Genomic DNA, 20,331 nt, shown 5'->3' on the forward strand with positions numbered 1-20,331 from the left:
TCTGTGGATGTTCAAAAACATGAAATGCTTTTTAAGTAAAGTTATATTCAAGAAACTGTGTGACAGAATGTAGAGCGGGTAGCCGTGTGCACAAGGAGACGATCTGTCAGTACATGGACCTGGTTTCGAATCCTGTTTCATGCCTTCATGCTACCTGTCTGTGTTCTTGGACAAGACACTTAATCTGCATCGTCTCAGTCCACATACGTGTAAAAATGGGTACTGGCCTCGGCTGGGGAAGTAAATGTGAAGCATTGTGATGCGCTTTGAGCATCTGCTAGCTAGAAATGCACTCCTTCACAAAATGGTGAAATAGATGTCTATGTGCAATACGTACAGTGTCCAGGTTTGAGCTTGTCCTGGACTGACTAACTCTTCAATCAGCTTTTCAAGTGCTGTGATCAGGGTATGCATTGATCCTGGAAAGATCAATCTGCCATTAGCTGGATTACAGAAAAAGCAGTCAAAAATTTTTTTTTTTAAAGTTTGTTACAAAAAAAAAAGAAAAAAAAAAAGTGAGTGGTTATAATAATGGTAATAAAAAATAATAGGTGCTGTGCTTCTATGGCTTTTCCACTGAGCGTTACAAAGACGCACACGTGTGGGCGGATGATGCCGGAAAAACATTCGTGAGAGCTTTAAAAAACCTAAGCTGTTGTGTTCTTGGACTTAATTGACCGTTTCTCTTTGTTGGGCTAAAAAGGACTTCAGATTCCCCAAGATGAGGCTCTGATGTTCTGACAGTCAATATACACTCGTCTCCGATGTTCAACATCAGAACAAAAGGTGAACGGTTTATCTGTCAAGCTGTGCTCGACAGAACACATGGGGCAAAAAAAAAACAAAAAAACACACACACCGGCCCAGGTTGAACTCCCCCCGTTTTACACGCATACACTGACAAACATATGAGGCAGGAAATGAGATGCATTTAATCCAGAGGAGCTCAGATGGCGCAGCACCTGCACATCCACACACTAGCCTGGCTACTCATATATCCAGTTTTATAGTGTGGGCAGTGGAGTCATGCCTCGTCACCTTCTTCCTGGTCCGTGAAACCACCAGCCAGGAGTCTGAACCCTGACACGACTTCACATCCACTCACTAAACAGAGGAAGTCCACATTCATCCACGTGGGTTCAGCACAAGGTTGACATTATGTGAAAAATTTATCATCTTACCAGATTTGACAGGCAGGATTATATTTTTAACTTTATTAAAGAGTTAATGATTACAACTCATGTCTGGCTGTTTACACAAAACTCAGAGAGAAGGTCTAACCTGTAATAACAAAAGCAACTGTATTTTGTAGTATATGTGCAACCCCCCCCCCCCCAAAAAAAAAAAAACATCAAGGGCAACACTGACCATAACCCGTCACCCAGCCCAACCTCCAACTAGTGCATGGTCTTTGAAAAACACATTCTACAGGAAGAACTCTGTCTCATCCACACTATGTTTCATGAGACTTGGCCCCCTGGTGGCCACAATTAGAATCAAAACATGCCCAACAGCTAACTTGTCCAAGGTCTTAGTGAGGTCAGCTTGTGTGCCAAGTATTATTTTCATACACTAGGTCTTTGTCAAGATACTGCGTACACAACTACATGGGCGGGCAGATGCACGCACGCACACACGCGAGGTCAAGCAGTCCTTGGTGCTGTTCTGCCTTTGGGAGTGCATAGTTAGGTTCTATTTTCAGATAAGTACACTACCTAAGGTATTTTCTGTTAAAAGCAGACAACAGGCTGATTCTTATGTATTTTGACCTGCAGAATTCAAATATTCTGTGACAGACTGGTGTCCTGTCCTGGGTGTACCCGCCTCACGCTCTATGACTGCTGGGATAGGCTCCAGCCCCCCCGCGACCCTTAATTGGACTAAGCGGTTGAAGATGTGTGTGTGCGTGCACAAATTCAAATATTGTTGTTAGCATGCTGTAGCTCTACTCCTTCACTGCCTAATTTGCATAAACTAAAATGGTCACCCGGTTTTTCACGTTTTCGCTGAAGAAAGGTGATGAAAACTCTTATCTTTGTGTTATTTGAACTGCTGAGTTCATAGTTTATTTGCAAGCTGTATCTTCTCTCCTTCATCCCTAATATGCATGAAACAACGTGGTCACCTGTTGTTTTCATACTTTGTAGAAGCTCGTTCTACAAAAGAAATTGATAACAAAACCAATTTTTCCCCCATGCCTCTGCTGTCAATCATACTTATCCTGGCCTGTTGAAAAACATCTCCTGTGGATTTAAAAATCACAATATCATTATACTCATTCCTTGATGGCATGTGAATGACTTATGTATTTTTTCATCACAAATGCTAAACAATATAAGCGCCTTGGGGCAACTGTTTGTTGTGATTTGGCGCTATATAAGAAAAAAGTTGATTGATTGATTGATTGATTGATAATACTATGTGAAAACCTATATAAATGGCTCAGTACAGCACAGATAATGTATATAGCTTCAACACCAGAGGGCAGGCCTCACTGGCCAGTGGCCAGGTACATGGTGCCACAGTGACTCAGCAGCAGCAGCAGCCGCCACAGGATAGATGTGGTCAATCAAACTGCATTGTTCCCTGATATATTTGTGGAGTTCATCCTTTCACACTCATGTTAAGGAGACTCTGAGATACTTTGTTCATCTATATCTGTGCATGTTTCATGTTCTAGTGTGATGGTTTGTGTGGACAAGTTCCAATCTTGTGGTATTGCTTTTCTCTGTTGTCTTGAATTGAAAAATGGAGGCCTTAGGCAGCATGAAACAAGATTCTTCAGTGGATGGCGATGTTTGCATTATTTGTCAGGACTGTACTAAAGAAAATCTTGTTCAGGGTAGTGACAAAGGAAAGGCTATATTGCAGGTTAGTCCAATAGTCCGTCACAAGCTCAAAGATATGGAGAACAAACTCATAACAGAGGATACCGAGCTTTGATGAGACACCTCTAAAATGGCATAGATCCTGTTATAGTTGATTCACCCACAAGACAAATATTAGACGACTAGAGAAAAGGTCAATGTCTCAAGACACCGAGGAACCCATTGCAGGTCCCTCTACTGGACCAGCTGCAAGACTAAGTGCCTCAGTACTTTCAAATGGGCCCTTTGCATATTCTAGAAGGCTGACAAGAATGAAAAGATACTGAAGGCTGCAGAGTTTGATCATAATCTGCACATTGCTCTTGCTGGTTGTGGTGATCTCATGGCAGCAGAAACAAAATATTAGAACAGTTTTACCCACATAATTATAGTGGATAATTATAATTATTATCCACTATAATTATGCAGTAACAAATTGGGCAAAGTTTGAATATTTAACAATACAGTTTTATTTAAACAGCCAGTTAGGCATAAAGGTTTTCAAAACCTGGTGAAATGGTTTGATCTAACCTGAAATAAAAACCCTTTAAATGTGGGAATAACAGGATTTTTTAGTTTTAAGGCTGTGTTGTTAAATAATAATGGTTTGATCATTTATTACACATTTTTAAACCTCTATAGGCACTATAAAATAACTGACTCCACACAATATGGCTAAATAAAACGGTTTATTGTAACTGGTTTAATGACACATTTCCTGATTTTGATTCCTTTTTCCAGTAGCCTGTTCTCCTCGATTCAATTCCCCGCTTGTATTATTACAGCTAATAAAAATCTGATTTCAGGTTTTCGTTTGTACTGTTTATTTGTTTCTTGTGGCCTTCCAACAAATGTTCACAGCGGCCGTGTCAGTAATCATCTGAAGGCAAAGTGAGAGCACGTCAGCCACGTTCTCACCGTAAAGTTAAGTTAAGCATGGAAACACCCTTGAGTGGGCGAGCTGGGGGGGGGCATTTATTAAATGTGTAACTGTAGAAGCGGCGCTCCAGCTGTGAACAGAGTCCCTTTTCATCCTCACTTCCTAGAATGAAACCCAAAGATGCACCAGCTCTGCTTTTGAGAATGAACCTCACTCATAATTGATGATTTAGAATAATATGAGCCCCCCGCCTCTGAACCAGTGAGCTGATCTCTGGAGTTACCTCACAGGCTGCCGGTCCCTGTTAACGCGCCACATGTACAGATGACTGTTAAAGTGCACCGCGTGCTTCAACACTTGGAAATTTAAGTGTGATTTCATAACATTTAACAAGACTGTCAGTAAATTACAGAAACTTTCTACACAAATTAATGGACTAGACTCAGTTTCATTTGGGGGATACTGAGGGAGGTGATGCTCTCATGGTTAAGCGTTGGGCTTCAGACCAAAGGATCCTGGGTTCAAAACTCAGCCAGACCTGAAAATTGCTAAGGGCCCTTGGGCAAGGTCCTTAATCCCCTAGTTCCTCTGGCTGTGTAGTGAGCACCTTACGTGGCTCCATCCTGAACTGTATCTGTGTGAATGTGAGGCATAAGTGTAAAGTGCTTTGAGCTCCTGATGCAGATGGAAAAGCGCTATATAAAATGCAGTCCATTTACCATTCATTTGGAAAAATAAGAACATTTAACATTTTCTACAAATGTTAAGCATATTCATTTGGAACTAAAGTGAAGGTGTTTTTCTGAACTGCTACAATTTCTCTTTCTCAGAGTTGTCAGGAACATATTAGAAGACCACCACAAGAGGGCAGCAGATGATGACTTAGTGCCACTTGATAAATGATAAAATTGATAACAGTGAAATATCATACAAGTAAAAATCTTTTTCATTTACAAATTTTGAAAGAAATGCTACATATTTTATTCTTACAATATGTAAGGAGCATCCTCATGATTATTCTTTGACTGTCAGACAGCACCTTATGTACAATACTGACATTGACAGGGTTTTTCTCTATATTGTCAATATATGTATTATCAAATATTAATGTCTTCACTTTGATGTACTCTCTGCAATCATGTCTTTGATTCTGTTCTCTGTTTTTCATATATACGTATATGCATGTGTGAAAGTTCATGTACCATTATTCATTTAAATAATTACTTAGTGTCAAAAGCAATCATACTGTATACGCTGAATGGTTCAAGTGGTCATTAAGACTGTCAAACGAGAAAAGTGAGCAGATGATCTTTGACCATTCAATGTACAGATTGTTTTGCCAGAATGTGCAGACTGGTTGGCTAGGGCCATGTTTGGCTAATCGTAGATGTGTACTTTTGATTAATGGTTCAGTCTTGAAGAAGAGCATTGTAACTGGAACACAGTTCAAGGGCTGGACATTGTTATGGAAAGCTTAGGAGACTGAGGGCTCAAAAGCCATAACAGTTTTCATATCAATGTGAGACCAGACTTTGTGTCTTTCCATTGTTTTGGGATATTGTCACTCCTATATGCTGTATGTAACGATATTCAATAAAAGGAGAGGCAAATGGGCGGGACCTTTAGGACGGACGACAGTTCTTTCTGAAGGAGCTTCTCGTTTGTCCTCTCCTGTACAGGACAAAGAAATTCAGTGTCTCTTGAGTGATCATTTCTGTGTGTGAGAAGTTGTTCGTTTCAGGTCCAGCTCTGACAGACATTATGATGTAATTTCCCAATAAACAATAAATTTATTATTATTTCTACTGATTATCTTAAATTATCTGCTGATTTTTGACACAATGTTCTCCAGACATGTTTTGATGAAACACCTTTTCAAATTTTCTTGCCAAAATGTCTTATTTTCCCCAAAGGAATTCTCAGCAGATGAGAAAAATCAATACAAAATCTTCAAGTGCTATGACGTCTACAGCAACATGTTTAATCATTTAAATCAAGGGAGAACACCAATCACTCTCTACCTCCAGATTCTCAAATAAGACATTTTAATTTTCCCTGTTTTAAGTCACATAACATTTTGCTCTGAGGGACCAATAGTTCAAAATGTTGACATTTCAGGATATTTTTTAACTGTTTCATGGACACGCGGTGGTAGCTTTGTTGGCCACCAGACGTAGGCTTTAAACATGAAAGAAACCGACTAGCTCATATCAAGCTACAAGCAAGTTCATCCACCTCTGCTTCTTTCAAGCACGTGATGATAAGATTGTTCCCAGCAACAAAACTAGAAACTTCCAGCAGGTAGCAGACACCCTGCATATTATTTAAACCACACCTGTTCCTAATTTCCACCCAGCAGCCACTAACCTTCAAACAGGTGGCAGACAAGTCTACAAGATATTACATAAGCAAAGTAAAGTTGCTTTTGTAACTGATTTGGTGCACTGAACTTCACCATATACAAATCAGTTTGACCTCATTATATGCCCTTTTAATTTGAAGGCGTACAAGATGATAGCATTTATTGATTTTCTGTTAGTGTTAAACTGGAAGAGATGGACTCAGTCATTTATCTTTTAATTCCCACCCTGCACTTTACAGTTAACGGAATTACTGTCACTTTGATGAATGCAGATTCGATCATTCATTCATTTTCAATCGCTTATCGCAATCCAGGTCGCAGTGGCAGTAGAGCACGCAGCCCCACCCACACTTCCCTATCCTCAGCCAAGTCCTGTAACTCTTCTCGGGAGATCTTAAGGAGTTCCCAAGCCAGCTGGAAAATATAATATCTCCAGCGTTTCCTATATCTTCCCCCGGGCCTCCTCTCTGTTGGCCATGCCTGAAAGAGCTCCAACCAGATAGATAAAGTAGAGCAATGATGGAATACTCACTGTGAGAGCCGTAGTTTGACATCAGTGACACTATACTGGCCCTGGAATGGGTGTCTGCAACACAAAAATGGTGCATCACTCACAAATATCCACAACTTCAAACCTTGATCATGACAGCACCCATTAAGATAGTATTTGTTTACTTCAATAAACCAGTAAGTCACTGGTGTCCAAATTATTCCAGAAAGGCTCGAGAGGGTGCAGGTTTTCTTTGCAGCCACTGACTCCAGAAGGTGATTTCACTGTTTAACATCCCTTTGAACAGATAGGATGAGTACATCAGTGAAATCACCTGCTAGAGCCAGTGGCTGAAAAGAAAACCTGCACCCTCTCGAGTCTTTCTGGAATAGTTTGGACACCACTGCAATAAGTGTAATGAAAAATTTGAAAATTGTGAAGAGAGAATCTCAAAATAGCAATAAAGGTTCATATGCAAGGAAAAAGATGAAACATAAAGTAGCAGTCTTGAATTACAAAAATTAACGCATATAATCTAAATTAAATGAAGCAAACTCATTGGGATATAATATTTAATCTTTTATCTTTGCAGTATAAAATTTTATGAGCACATACTTTTTGCTTTTGAGAAATTAGTACTTAAATATTCTTTTTAAGATAATGTTTCAACCACAAGCAACATATACACTCAACAAAAATATAAACGCAACACTTTTGGTTTTGCTCCCATTTTGTATGAGATGAAGTCAAAGATCTAAAACTTTTTCCACATACACAATATCACCATTTCCCTCAAATATTGTTCACAAACCAGTCTAAATCTGTGATAGTGAGCACTTCTCCTTTGCTGAGATAATCCATCCCACCTCACAGGTGTGCCATACCAAGATGCTGATTAGACACCATGATTAGTGCACAGGTGTGCCTTAGACTGCCCACAATAAAAGGCCACTCTGAAAGGTGCAGTTTTGTTTTATTGGGGGGGATACCAGTCAGTATCTGGTGTGACCACCATTTGCCCCTTGCAGTGCAACACATCTCCTTCGCATAGAGTTGATCAGGTTGTCAATTGTGGCCTGTGGAATGTTGGTCCACTCCTCTTCAATGGCTGTGCAAAGTTGCTGGATATTGGCAGGAACTGGTAGACGCTGTCGTATACGCCGGTCCAGAGCTTCCAAGAATTGTGTACAGATCCTTGCGACATGGGGCCGTGCATTATCCTGCTGCAACATGAGGTGATGTTCTTGGATGTATGGCACAACAATGGGCCTCAGGATCTCGTCACTGTATCTCTGTGCATTCAAAATGCCATCAATAAAATGCACCTGTGTTCTTCGTCCATAACAGACGCCTGCCCATACCATAACCCCACCGCCACCGTGGGCTACTCAATCCACAACATTGACATCAGAAAACCGCTCACCCACACGACGCCACACACGCTGTCTGCCATCTGTCCTGGACAGTGTGAACCGGGATTCATCCGTGAAGAGAACACCTCTCCAACATGCCAAATGCCAGCAAATGTGAGCATTAGCCCACTCAAGTTGGTTACGACGACAAACTGGAGTCAGGTCGAGACCCCGATGAGGACAACGAGCATGCAGATGAGCTTCCCTGAGACCGTTTCTGACAGTTTGTGCAGAAATTCTTTGGTTATGCAAACCGACTGTTTCAGCAGCTGTCCGAGTGGCTGGTCTCAGAGGATCTTGGAGGTGAACATACTGGATGTGGAGGTCCTGGGCTGGTGTGGTTACATGTGGTCTGCGGATGTGAGGCTGGTTGGATGTACTGCCAAATTCTCTGACACGCCTTTGGAGACGGCTTATGGTAGAGAAATGAACATTCAATACACGAGCAACAGCTCTGGTTGACATTCCTGCTGTCAGCATGCCAATTGCACGCTCCCTCAAATCTTGCGACATCTGTGGCATTGTGCTGTGTGATAAAACTGCACCTTTCAGAGTGGCCTTTTATTGTGGGCAGTCTAAGGCACACCTGTGCACTAATCATGGTGTCTAATCAGCATCTTGATATGGCACACCTGTGAGGTGGGATGGATTATCTCAGCAAAGGAGAAGTGCTCACTATCACAGATTTAGACTGGTTTGTGAACAATATTTGAGGGAAATGGTGATATTGTGTATGTGGAAAAAGTTTTAGATCTTTGAGTTCATCTCATACAAAATGGGAGCAAAACCAAAAGTGTTGCGTTTATTTTTGTTGAGTGTATGTAATCTATTTAGAAATACCTAATATTGTTAATATTAAAAATAAATAAATAAAACTTGTCCAAATACTTGATTGTCTGTGGCGACCCTGAATGCAAACAAGGGAGCAGTCGAAGGGGCTTTTTACTTTCTTTTATTAAATGGGTTGCACCCACAATTGATGTATTTAATGTATAACGGCTCCTCAAACACTAAATTATATAAAAGCATTTCTTTCATTTTATATTACTTCATACTGTAAACCACACAACCCTCTGGTGAGTTTGAAAGACATATTTCTCCTTAAAAAGAAAAAAAGCCAAAACTGCAACAGTTACAACAGCCAGAACTTGTTTAAAAAAAAATAAACTGTTTTTTCAAATTTCCAAAAGTCCTTGCACTAACCATGTGCCTGGAACCTTTGTGTCAGGAAAAACAACCAAATATAAGCCTAAAATTGTGAGATTTCAACAATACTTACACAGGTCACAAATCAAAATCCCTTTATTCTACCTGTCCAACTTAACATATTGCCTAAAAATTAATAGTTTGTTCCAGCCAGGCTCTTAAAAATAGACATTCCGTGCTCCTCAGTGCAACTGTGAAGCCTTGAATAACTCAGCAGAGACCATCAGTCACATAACAAAACTTCTGCAAATGTTTGAATTACAGGTGGTAGCAGAAAAGAGACGATGGAATTAATAGAGTTATGGAAAAAGTAAGAGTAGCACCCCTCCACACACCCCCAAAATAACAGCAACACTTCTGTACACTTGGAAAACGTGCATACAGATTCCATCTTTTTTTTATATCACATTTTTATTAATAAAGCATGTCGAATTTTCACAAAGTTTCATTCCATACAATGCTTTTGCTTTAGCAAATACATCTTTTGGTGTCAAAGAACAGTCTAATTTAAATGAGGGGGGCGGGGCAGCCAAACCACTATCCTATCTACCCAAGCATTAGGATCTCTACAACATCAATGATATAAAGCAGTAGTGCTCACAGACTCCATCCTTCATATATATTTTTGCATTCTACTTATTTCTGGCCATGACTGCAGGTGGTGGGAAAAAAAAGGCAGACTGTGGGGAAAATTCAACTTGGGGATTACTACCACATGGCCACTATTTGAAGTTGTTGCATTTTTAAAATATCCTTGTCAAAGTTTTTTTTTTTAAATGAAATACTTGGTAACCTACCCTGGGGTGACGGTGGACATGGCGGGATGTTTGTTACTACACCACACTCGGTAGTTGTGTGTGATTTTCCATGCTGTGATGAAAGGCACACCATAATCAGCCAGCAGCCTCTCGTTATCTGCATGGAAACGATGCAGGAAACAAAACACAGCAGAGAATCAGTGAATATGATAAAAAAAAATAAGTGGATTTACCGCGTTGTCTCTACAAAGTCAATTACGCCTGATGACAGCTGTGTGTTGACATGACAGAATCATTACGGCTCTAATCACAATAATCACTAAACATGACCACAGAATCAAACCAACACTAAATAAATGAACAGGTATCAAAGCTCCATGTTTGGACAACCGAAAGTAAAATGCATTTGAAGATATTCATTAGCAACATCAAGAAATACATTTAAAATGTATTTGTCAGCACTCATTTAATGCACCAGGGGTCAATAATCAACAGACATTCTGAAGAAGTGCAATAAGTGGTCCCTGTTGTTTGAATCAAAATGCATTTGTACACATCAACCGTTGTACCTCACCTTCATTTACTTGGCAAAGACATTCAGCAGCGTGTCCCACACAATTCTGTGGAAGATTCTGAGCAAAACAAGCTCTCCGGTGAAATTCATCAAGATCCTAAGGCTTCTCCATGATGACATGTCCGCCACAGTTCTGATAAACAGTACAAAACCGAAGCCTAAAATGGTCAATCAGGAGTAAATCATGGCTGTGTCATCACCCCTACACTCTTCATCATCTTCATGGCAACAGTCCTCCACCTCATCAAGGACAAGGTGCCACCACTAATTGATATCATGTACAGAATGGATGGAAAGTTCTTCAACCTGAACCAACTAAGAACCAAGAAGAAAATCGCCACCACTTCGCTCCTGGACTTCCAGTATGCAGTTATCAGCAGCATGTCATCCTTTATGAAAGAAGGTCTTTAGAAAATACTTGTAACCCTCAATGAAGCCTGCACCAACATTGGTCTTCACATCAACCTAAAGAAGACAGGTCCTGCATCAGCCTCCATCCAACACAGTCAGTCCAAAGCCTTCTGCTGTGAAACTGCATGGACAGGTCCTGGAAAACGCAATCTACTTTCCACACCGGGGCAGTCACGTGTCATTCGATGATGAGCTCCAACACAGACTCAAGTGTGCAAGAACTGCCTTCAGCCAGCTTCATACCTGTGTTTTCAACAACAGAGACCTTCGAAGTGAGACGAAAATCCTCATCTACAAAGCTGTTGTCATGCCAACTCTGCTGTACAGGTCTGAGACCTGGACCACCTACCACCACCATCTGAAGACCCTCAAGTGATTCCACCAACGCTGCCTGAGGAGTATCCTCCGCATCCGGTGGGAAGTCTACAATACCAACATCACCAGGCTGAAGCCAAGTTCCAGAGCACAGAGCCAGCTTCGGTGGGTGGGTCACGCTGTTAGGATGAATGACAGCCGATTTCCCAAGCAGATCTACTCCCAGCTGAGTGAAGAAAAACAGCCCAGAGGAGGGCATAAGAAATGCTACAAATACCTCCTGAAGCACAACCTCAAGAACTGCTTTACTGATTACAAGATCTGGAAAGAACAAGAAAGGGAGCAAGTCAGAAGTTTTCGAAAAAATGGAGATGAACAACACAGAGGACAACAGGAAGGTCCTGAGTGGCAGAAGCTACTGGCAGCAACCATGTTCAGTATCTGCATCAAGACTGGGCATGTTCAGTCATCGCCGCATCCACCATCCTGTCTGGAAATCGATCAAGAGACTATCTTCCTCACTATGATGATGGTTTGTGCACAATGTGTCAAGCAGCAGACATTCTCTGCTGTTTAAGACATCCATTAGTTTGTTTGGGGTTTTATTATTATTATTACTACTACTGAGGTTTTGAGATAATTAACTGCTGGAGCTGCAACCAGAGCATAAGAATGGGTGATATGAGATAAACAGCACAACAGAAAGAACAGTTCCCACCATTAAATTAAGAACTTTGATCAAAAAAGCTTTTTCAAATAATAAATGAACCAGAAATTAGAACATGACACAGAGATTCATTCAGAGAAGCAACTAAAAATTCCAAACTCCCATTAGGAGAGGGGGGTGGGGGGTTTCACAAATTTGATGCTGAGTAGGTAGGTCAGTGGAATAAGGACGTGGGCTATCAATAAGAAGATCTGGGTTTGAATCCCAGTCACGCTGCCTGTCTGTGTCCTTGAACACAAAATGTCACCTGCACTCCCTCAGTCCACCCAGCTGTAAATGTGTACTGATATTAGCTGGTTAGGAACCTGCAGTGAGAGTCAGATTCTCACGCTACAGAATCTGGGATAAGCACAGACACCAATGAGCCTCAGGGCCTAAATAGGGCACTAATCCTTTACCATCTCAGAGCTGCAGGTATTTCCAAACATGTAGCCATCAGACAAATGTTTGCCCAGTTTCTGTCTGCAATGATATGCTATTTTCAGAGTCACTCTTGTTGGTGTCTGAGTGCTAAAGATTTAAACAGAAATGACAAAGTGGAAATGCATCAAAAAATTCAGATTACACAACAGCTTATCCGACAGACAGAAGATGATGTGGATCAGAGATAAGTGGTGTAACTACACATCAGTGCTGCAGCGGTACTTTGGCTATTTAAAAGTTCACATGAAAAAGTGGTGATAAAAAGTGCACAAAGTGCAGAAAACTGTATAGCAGCTGTGGGTTGGATGTATAGGTGGTATGGGCTAGGTAATCCTCTTCCAACAATTACAACTTCACCCCCTGGAGGTGGAGTGAAGTATTGTCTTTAGTGACTATGTGTCCGTTTGTTTCTGCATTTCACAATATCTGCAATGGAGTATAAATGAAGAACTGATCGACAGAGCTTCATGACTGGTGTCGCAGACCGAATGCCCCCCCCTAAAAACTGGTCCACCCTGCCTCCACTGCGCATGCGTCATTTGGGACCACAGCACCTCGCCTGAGTCTGACTCTCTACACCCAAAGCGATCAAAGGGAATAATGTTATTATTAACCATCAGATGACAAAGTAAAACCTCTTAAACCATTCTATAGGTAGTTTTAAGCAGAAACGAGACAATAATCGGTGAGGCGCTACTGACGCTTTGAAATGACAGAGGCGCAGTGAAGGCAGTACCAGCAGCTCTTCTGGGTGCTGCGCTCTGATCACTTCCTCCATCTTTTATTACGATGTAATGCTGAACCCATGTGGAACTGATTGTTGTACAAAAGCTTCAGATATCTGTCACTGAGATAAATGATGACTGGAGTGCATTTTGAAGCAGAAACAATGTGATAATCGGTGAACCACGGCTGACGCACAGAAATGATGCATGCGCAGTGAAGGCAGGGCAGACCGTTCTGTCGGCGACACGGATCACGAGCCCAATTGATATTTTGATAATAAAAATACTTTTTTTCCATAAATTATTCAATGAAAATGGTTTTGTTAACTGTTATGTTCCACTAGTTGTGTGAATGGGGTGACGTTTGCTTCCTCTGATCGCATTATTTAAACAGCGTTTCATAAAAAATGGGTCATTTTTCAAGTTGTCCTGTTAAAGGTTAACCAGACAGGGAAGAAAAAAAAAAAAAAAAAAAACATACAACCTCCTGCATAACAGGTAAAATGACAAGAAACGAAAACATATAGAACTTAATGAAAATCAAAGTCACCCGCAAATTCAGTATTTTTACCTTCCTGTAACACACAGGACAGCAAGCTCTGGAGATAAAGAGTAAACTGAGCTCTGATCCACTCGTCGCCTCCCTCCCATCCCGTCCCGTCCAGGAAAACATCATCGCGATTCTCAGTCACATGTTTGACCAGGTAGTCAGCAAAGCGCAAGTCGGCTGTGGTCAGGCTCAGCAGCTTCCGTAATTCAGGGTCCTGGATCTGGATTCGAGTTTCATCAACCTACAACGCCAAATACTACAGTTCATTTTTCTATGAAAATGCAAATAAATAAATAAAGAAAATGTTTCCCAATTTTCCCCAGAATAAAACAAGGTGAAAACTTAATAAAGATACATTTTTGCAAACAAATCTGAAGCAAAATTTCTTGAATTTTCATCACCAAATAACTAAAGTAAAAAGGAATTACAAAGGGTTTTATCCATTCTGTGTACATTAAATTGTCATAAGTATAAAAACATACTAAATACTAATATAAAACATATTAAATTGGTATAATTAAGTATAAAACATTGTTTACTTATGATTGATGAGGGGGTACACTGAAAAAGAACCAACATAATTTGTTTCAATTGGTAACACCTGAATGAGACAAGTGCTTTGAAATTAAGTTAGTAAGTTAAAGTTGATCTAACTTACTAACTTAATTTCAAAGAACTTGTCTCATTCAGGTGTTCCCAATTGAAACAATTCAATTAAGTTGGTTGAACTACTGTCTTTTTTCAGTGTAGCTACTGTGGTTCTGCCGCCCAAACTGTCTAATGAAGCATGAAACTGACTGGACTTAACGGGACAACATGTCCAAGAACAAATTCACAGAATCCCTTCTTTCTGCAGACTGAAAACAAACCACGTGACAAGAAATAATTGAGAGACACACCACAAACCTCAATACCGCTTTGAGATATGTACCCCCAACTGAACAGAGATAGCAAATATTGAAAATCTACAGCCTGTGAAAGACCATATTGACCTCAGTATAAAATGGAATACATTTTTCCTCTTTAACTATGGAAACTGAGTCTCAGTAGTTTATTCAAAGAAAAAAAAGGGCAAATTTCATTTCAGCATGTAACAATCACGTCGTCCAACCTTTCTTTGGAATAATATTTCCAAAATACATGATACAGAACATCTGCCCATACTTGGGCTTTTAGAAATTTAAATTTCATTATCCCATTTTGGTAAGAAAAAAAAAAAATCTAAATTTAAATCGAACACAAATCTCTACAACATGATATAAAGTATAAAAGCCTAAATAATGGGACGCATAAGTAATGGAACTTATTAGTATAACACAAGTAAATCATGGCTTTCATAGATAGTTTTCTTCAGACAAAACCAGGGAGGATACATGAACATGTCCATGTCAGTTGGAATGCCTTGGACTTCATACATCAATCAATAAGCAATAAAAACAATATGGTACTGTAGGGTAAATTTGTCTGGAATATTCAGTTCTCAACAAGAGAACCCGCTCATATGTTAAGTTGGTGTATGGTTTTATAGCAGAGGTGATAACTAAGTCTGGAAATTATTTCTATAGTCAAAGACTGGTGTTTTAAAAATGGTATATGGTCCATTTGTATCACGAAATATTACTACTTTATGTGGTATACTAACCCCATTTTCAGAAGAATGCTTTTTTTGAGCCTCCCCCAATACACATCCCGCATCAATAAATTTGATGCGGGATGAAATACCACTCAAGATTTTTCAAATAATTTAAATATCGTCTGCTTCACACCACAAAATCTGCAGATAAGCAGGAACACCAATGGGTATCAGGACCTATATGGGACTTACTCCTCCTTCCAACAGCCTAAAAGCTGAAGTTTGCAGGCAAGATGTAAGCACTGCAGACCAGGACTCACCTCTACAATAGCATCACTGAGGTGCCTCTGCTGGCGGAATAGGATGTTGGTCGCACCGCCAACGAAGCCGCGTACTGTCACATCTGACAGGAGGTGATGCTGCTGCAGGGCCATGTAAGGAAGGCACAGGTAACCCTGACAACAGAAGCAAAGGTCAGTTTCTACATGACATCTGCCAGTAGCTTATTGTCAGAAAAAAAGTGATCCAAACACATACATACACACACATACAGATGACAAGAAGCCGTTGGAGCATGAAACCTGTAGCAATATCCTGATGCAATATAAACCCAGCTGCAATCACACACAGGTGAAAGTGTTTCAAGTACACAGTCAATATCAGAAGCTGGTTGGGGAAAAAAAAAAAAAAAACTAAAATACAAATTTCCTTAAAGTTACTGTGTGTAGGATATAGTGTCAGCTAGTGGTGAGGCTGCAGAGTGCCATCGCTGGTCACGATTTTGTTTCCCTACATGTTTTCACTTCTTTGTTGTTATTGATGCTCCCATGTCTTCTGTTGTGATAAGCAAGATATATGATCCAGAAAAATTAACAGAGAAATGGTCAAGTTAGTAAATGTCAAACTCAAACACAGATTTGTGTGGTTATACATTATGAAAGTCATTTTTGTGACACTGAAGCAGCATACCACACACATTTAAGGACTCAAAGTAAGACACAGTCTGCATTTTATCGCCTAAAGATTACCTTTGTGAAAATGGCGAGAGGCAGCCCGTACTGATCCTCCTTCAGACCCGACACTAGTCCCTGAGTGACTCCCCCCTGCGCTCCAGCTGCCTGAGGTTGCACAGTGATGGGCGTACCCGGTTTGGAGTCAAAGGCATCAGGGAGGTCTGACTCCGCCTCTTTCACCTCCTCCGACCCTTTGGCATTGCCCTCCTCTAATACAGTGGGATCCAGGGTTTCCCACTCACTCTCAGAGGACTCCAGAGAAGTGCGTGACGGCGGTTTGAGAAGACTGTTATCTCTTTCAGCACTGGTGCCAGAGGACAGCGACACACCAGCATGCTGAGCAGTCTGCTCTTCCTCAGGCACCCAAGTGTTGTTGGCGATGTCTGTGACGGACACGGATACAAAATCCTCAGGTCCTGAGATGCTGTCCACCAAACTCAGGTCCTCCGACACGCTGCTCTTCGGCATGTAATGTGAGGAATCCACCAGGCCATGCTCAATCATACCTGAACAAATAAGATCAAACTTACTGCATTCCTCTTAAGCAGCATTACTATAACATTTTAGGCCTTTAGTTCTACTTTTCCATAGTTATTTCATTCATTCATTTATTTTCAACCACTTATCCAGATCTGGGTCACAGTGGCAGTAGGGCAGTCGTAATTATTACAATATTCGCCAATCGCGATTATTTTTCATATTCGCAATTATTTTTCATATTCGCGATTACCGTGAATTATTTATTTTATCCACAAAGCATAAAACGACTCAGAATCTGCCGTCACTGTGCTGCAGCCTCACTCACCCTGTTTCGCTCTCGTCTTAAGGCAGGACAATAACACAGAGGCTGAGGAGCGATCCGTCCTGCCGTTTGGATAAGACGGGAGATTAAAACAGTGGCCGTCTTCTTTAAAGCCGTCTAAAATGCAGAGTTTACTGAAGGAGCTGTCGGTGTGTGCGTGTGTCTGTGTGTGTTTGTGCGCGCACAGAGTCAACAGGCTGCAGACTGCGAGGGAGGGGGTGGGTGAGGGAGATTCCTGAATGGAGGCACGACACGCTGCTGAGAACCATCAGTGCACGTGAGACAGCGAGCGCGGAGCAGAGAGAGGATTTTAACCCGAGTGAACATGTTAAAAAAACAAAACCAAAACCGTGGAGCTGCCTTTACTTCTCTCTGAACTTTCTCTCCCAGTGTGATTCTGCTGTTACCGTCCTATTCACACCATGTGCGCATCGTATACTGAATTTATGAGATCATGAGATGAAATAAACGGTCAAATATCTTTAAAAACATATTTAAAAAAATGAGAATATATGAACTGAGCAAAAAAAACCGTGATGTGGAGAAGCTGTGGTGATGTTCAGACGCACAGATCACAAAAAGCAGGTGAGAACTCTGAACTATAACAGCTGTTATTTTCCAAAGGTATTTATTTGTTCAATCTTGAGCTTAATGTAGTGTTTAAGCACAAAATGTGACTGATGAGGAGAAACAATTTCAGATTTGTGGTGAAATTTCAATTTCACCACAAATCAGAAGAAGATAAAAATAGAAATGTTGCACTATTCCCAGTTTCTCCACTCACAGAAGCCAAACATTCTTCCAGAGTTGTGTAGCCTTGTACTACGATAGTAGAATATAAAGAAGGGAAAAAAGAGGAAAAAAAATAGACAATATATTCGTCAATTGCAATTATTTGTCTGACAATTAATCATCTCCAGAAATTCCTAATCGTGACAGCCCTAAGTGGCAGCAGAGCAAGCAGCTCAACCCACACTTTCCTATCCTCAGCCAAGTCCTTTAACTCTTCCAGGGGGATCCCAAGGCATTCCTAAGCCAGCTGGGAAATATAATCTCTCCTTCGTGTCTTGGGTATTCCCCAGGGCCTCATTGAAGTTGGAAGTGAGGAAGACACCTTTAAGGAGACAACCAGGGGGCATCCTCACCACGTGCCCAAACCACCTCAACTGGCTCCTTTCAATGCGAGGAAGCAGCAGCTCTACTCTGAGTCTCTCCCGGAAAGTTGAGCTTCTCACCCTGTCCAGGAGTGTAAGCCCAAATACCCGACAAAGGAATCACATTTCTGTCGCTTGTATCTGCGATCGTATTCTTACAGTCATTACTCAAAGTTCATGACCACAGGTGAGAATAGAAGCATAAATCGACTGGGAAATTGAGAGCCTCACATTCTGGCTCAGCTCCTTCTTCACCACGATGGACAAATACAGCATCCGTAAGATTTCAGATACCGCCCAATCCATCTATTGATTTCATGCTTCAACTAACTCCCACACATGAGCAAGACTCCGAGATACTTAAACGCCTCCACTTGGGGCAGTGACCCAGGGGGGACAATCCACTGTTTTCCAAGGGAGGACCATGGTCTGAAATTCAGAGGTGCTGATTCTCATCCCAGTCACTTCACACTGCTCAGTAAGCATTGGAGCACTGCCTGATAAACACAACAGAACCACATCATTTGCAAAAAGCAGAGACGCAACTCTCAGGTCACCAAACTAGCCACCCTCCGGCCCATGACTGCCCCTTGAAATCATTCAAGATTATCTTAAATAGGATTGGTGACCAGGGGCAGCCTTGGCAGAGTCAAACACCCACCAGAAACTGGTCTGAAATAATGCTGAGAATGCAGGCACAGCTCCTACTTTGGTCATATAGTTTCTTTATTTCTATATTCAAATTGTAAGGATTTTTTTAAAGGCATACTTATACCAACACCAACATCATTCTTTTGCTACAATTATTGCTTTCCTTGTGGACTTTCTAACCTGGAAACAGTGATAACACAGTCATGAGAGATCCTACTAGTCTGCTGACAGGAGACACATAGAATAGAACCTGCAAACAAACAAATGCAGAGTTTGAGGTTTGGTGCCATACTGCAACAGAGGAGATGAGAATGGTGTGAGATTTGATTCCTACCTTCTTCTCCAGTAAAATAAGCTTGAATAAAATGAGAACCTAAGAAGACAAAAATACAGAATATGCAATATATAGCAATGCTGTCCTCATTTTTAAAAAGTAAACTGAATGTTGCTGTGTTCTACCTTATGTCGAAAGTGTAGGATTAAATCTCTTGGTGATAATCCTGCACAGAGAACATCAAAACAGTATCAACAGTGAGGAGCTCAGTAATAATTTAGTATTACACAGACTGAAAACACAATGTACTGACCACAGGCCAGAGTCCAATTTAGACATTTATGGATTATTGGGTCCCACCGCCATGCATTTTATTACCAGCCCTGATTAGAGTTACGTCTCTTTAAACATACAACATTGTAAATATATGACGTAATCATTGGATTTTACCAAATTATTGTTGTACCAAGACTGAAAAGTATATTTGGATTCAAGAATGAGCTCACTGAGGTTATACTACAAAAATGACAGGCTGTTAAAAATAAGCATCTTACCACCATAAATTATGTAATCTATAATTACTACATAAAAGTAGTAATAATACAAAAAAAAAAAAAAAACACAACAGCTGGAGAATGGGCCTCTCAAATAACAAATGCATTATGTATGTGGCAGTTACACACCAAATGCATCCCAGTGTGCTTTGCACCATTTTGTGAGTCAATTAGCAATTAGCATTAAATTCACTATAATAATGATATTTTGCATGCCTAGAATCACATTTTTCCAACTTTCAGGCTTTTTTGAAGTATACTAAAGACATCCTAAAGAGGAAATATGCTACAGTCAGGTCCAGAAGTTCTCTTTAATACACACATATATACAGTGAAGAAAATAAGTACATAAGTATTTGAACACCCTGCGATTTTGCAAGTTCTCCCACTTAGAAATCACGGAGGGGTCTGAAATTTTCATCTTAGGTGCATGACCAATGTGAGAGACATAATCTAAAAAAAGAAATCCGGAAATCACAATGTATGATTTTTTAATAATTTATTTGTATGTTACTGCTAACAAATAAGTATTTGAACACCTGTGAAAATCAAAGTTAATATTTGGTACAGTAGCCTTTGATTGCAATTACAGAGGTCAAACATTTCCTGT

General features: G+C 40.6%; 1 protein-coding gene across 1 annotated transcript in view; it reads right to left on the minus strand.

Moving 5' to 3' along the window:
• Positions 1-20,331, minus strand: part of avl9 (AVL9 homolog (S. cerevisiase)) — a 47,865-nt gene that overhangs the window by 12,240 nt on the left and 15,294 nt on the right. Inside the window, exons 7-14 of the mRNA XM_034167704.1 lie at positions 19,353-19,393; positions 19,228-19,266; positions 19,074-19,143; positions 16,302-16,792; positions 15,594-15,728; positions 13,722-13,941; positions 10,015-10,132; positions 6,642-6,695 (exon numbers count right to left, since the gene is read on the minus strand). Of these exons, the coding sequence (XP_034023595.1) occupies positions 6,642-6,695; positions 10,015-10,132; positions 13,722-13,941; positions 15,594-15,728; positions 16,302-16,792; positions 19,074-19,143; positions 19,228-19,266; positions 19,353-19,393 (1,168 nt within the window). The remainder of the gene's footprint in view (positions 1-6,641; positions 6,696-10,014; positions 10,133-13,721; positions 13,942-15,593; positions 15,729-16,301; positions 16,793-19,073; positions 19,144-19,227; positions 19,267-19,352; positions 19,394-20,331) is intronic.

The sequence above is a fragment of the Thalassophryne amazonica genome, chromosome 1 (genome assembly GCF_902500255.1).
Source record: "Thalassophryne amazonica chromosome 1, fThaAma1.1, whole genome shotgun sequence".
In the NCBI taxonomy this organism is placed as follows: Eukaryota; Metazoa; Chordata; class Actinopteri; order Batrachoidiformes; family Batrachoididae; genus Thalassophryne; species Thalassophryne amazonica.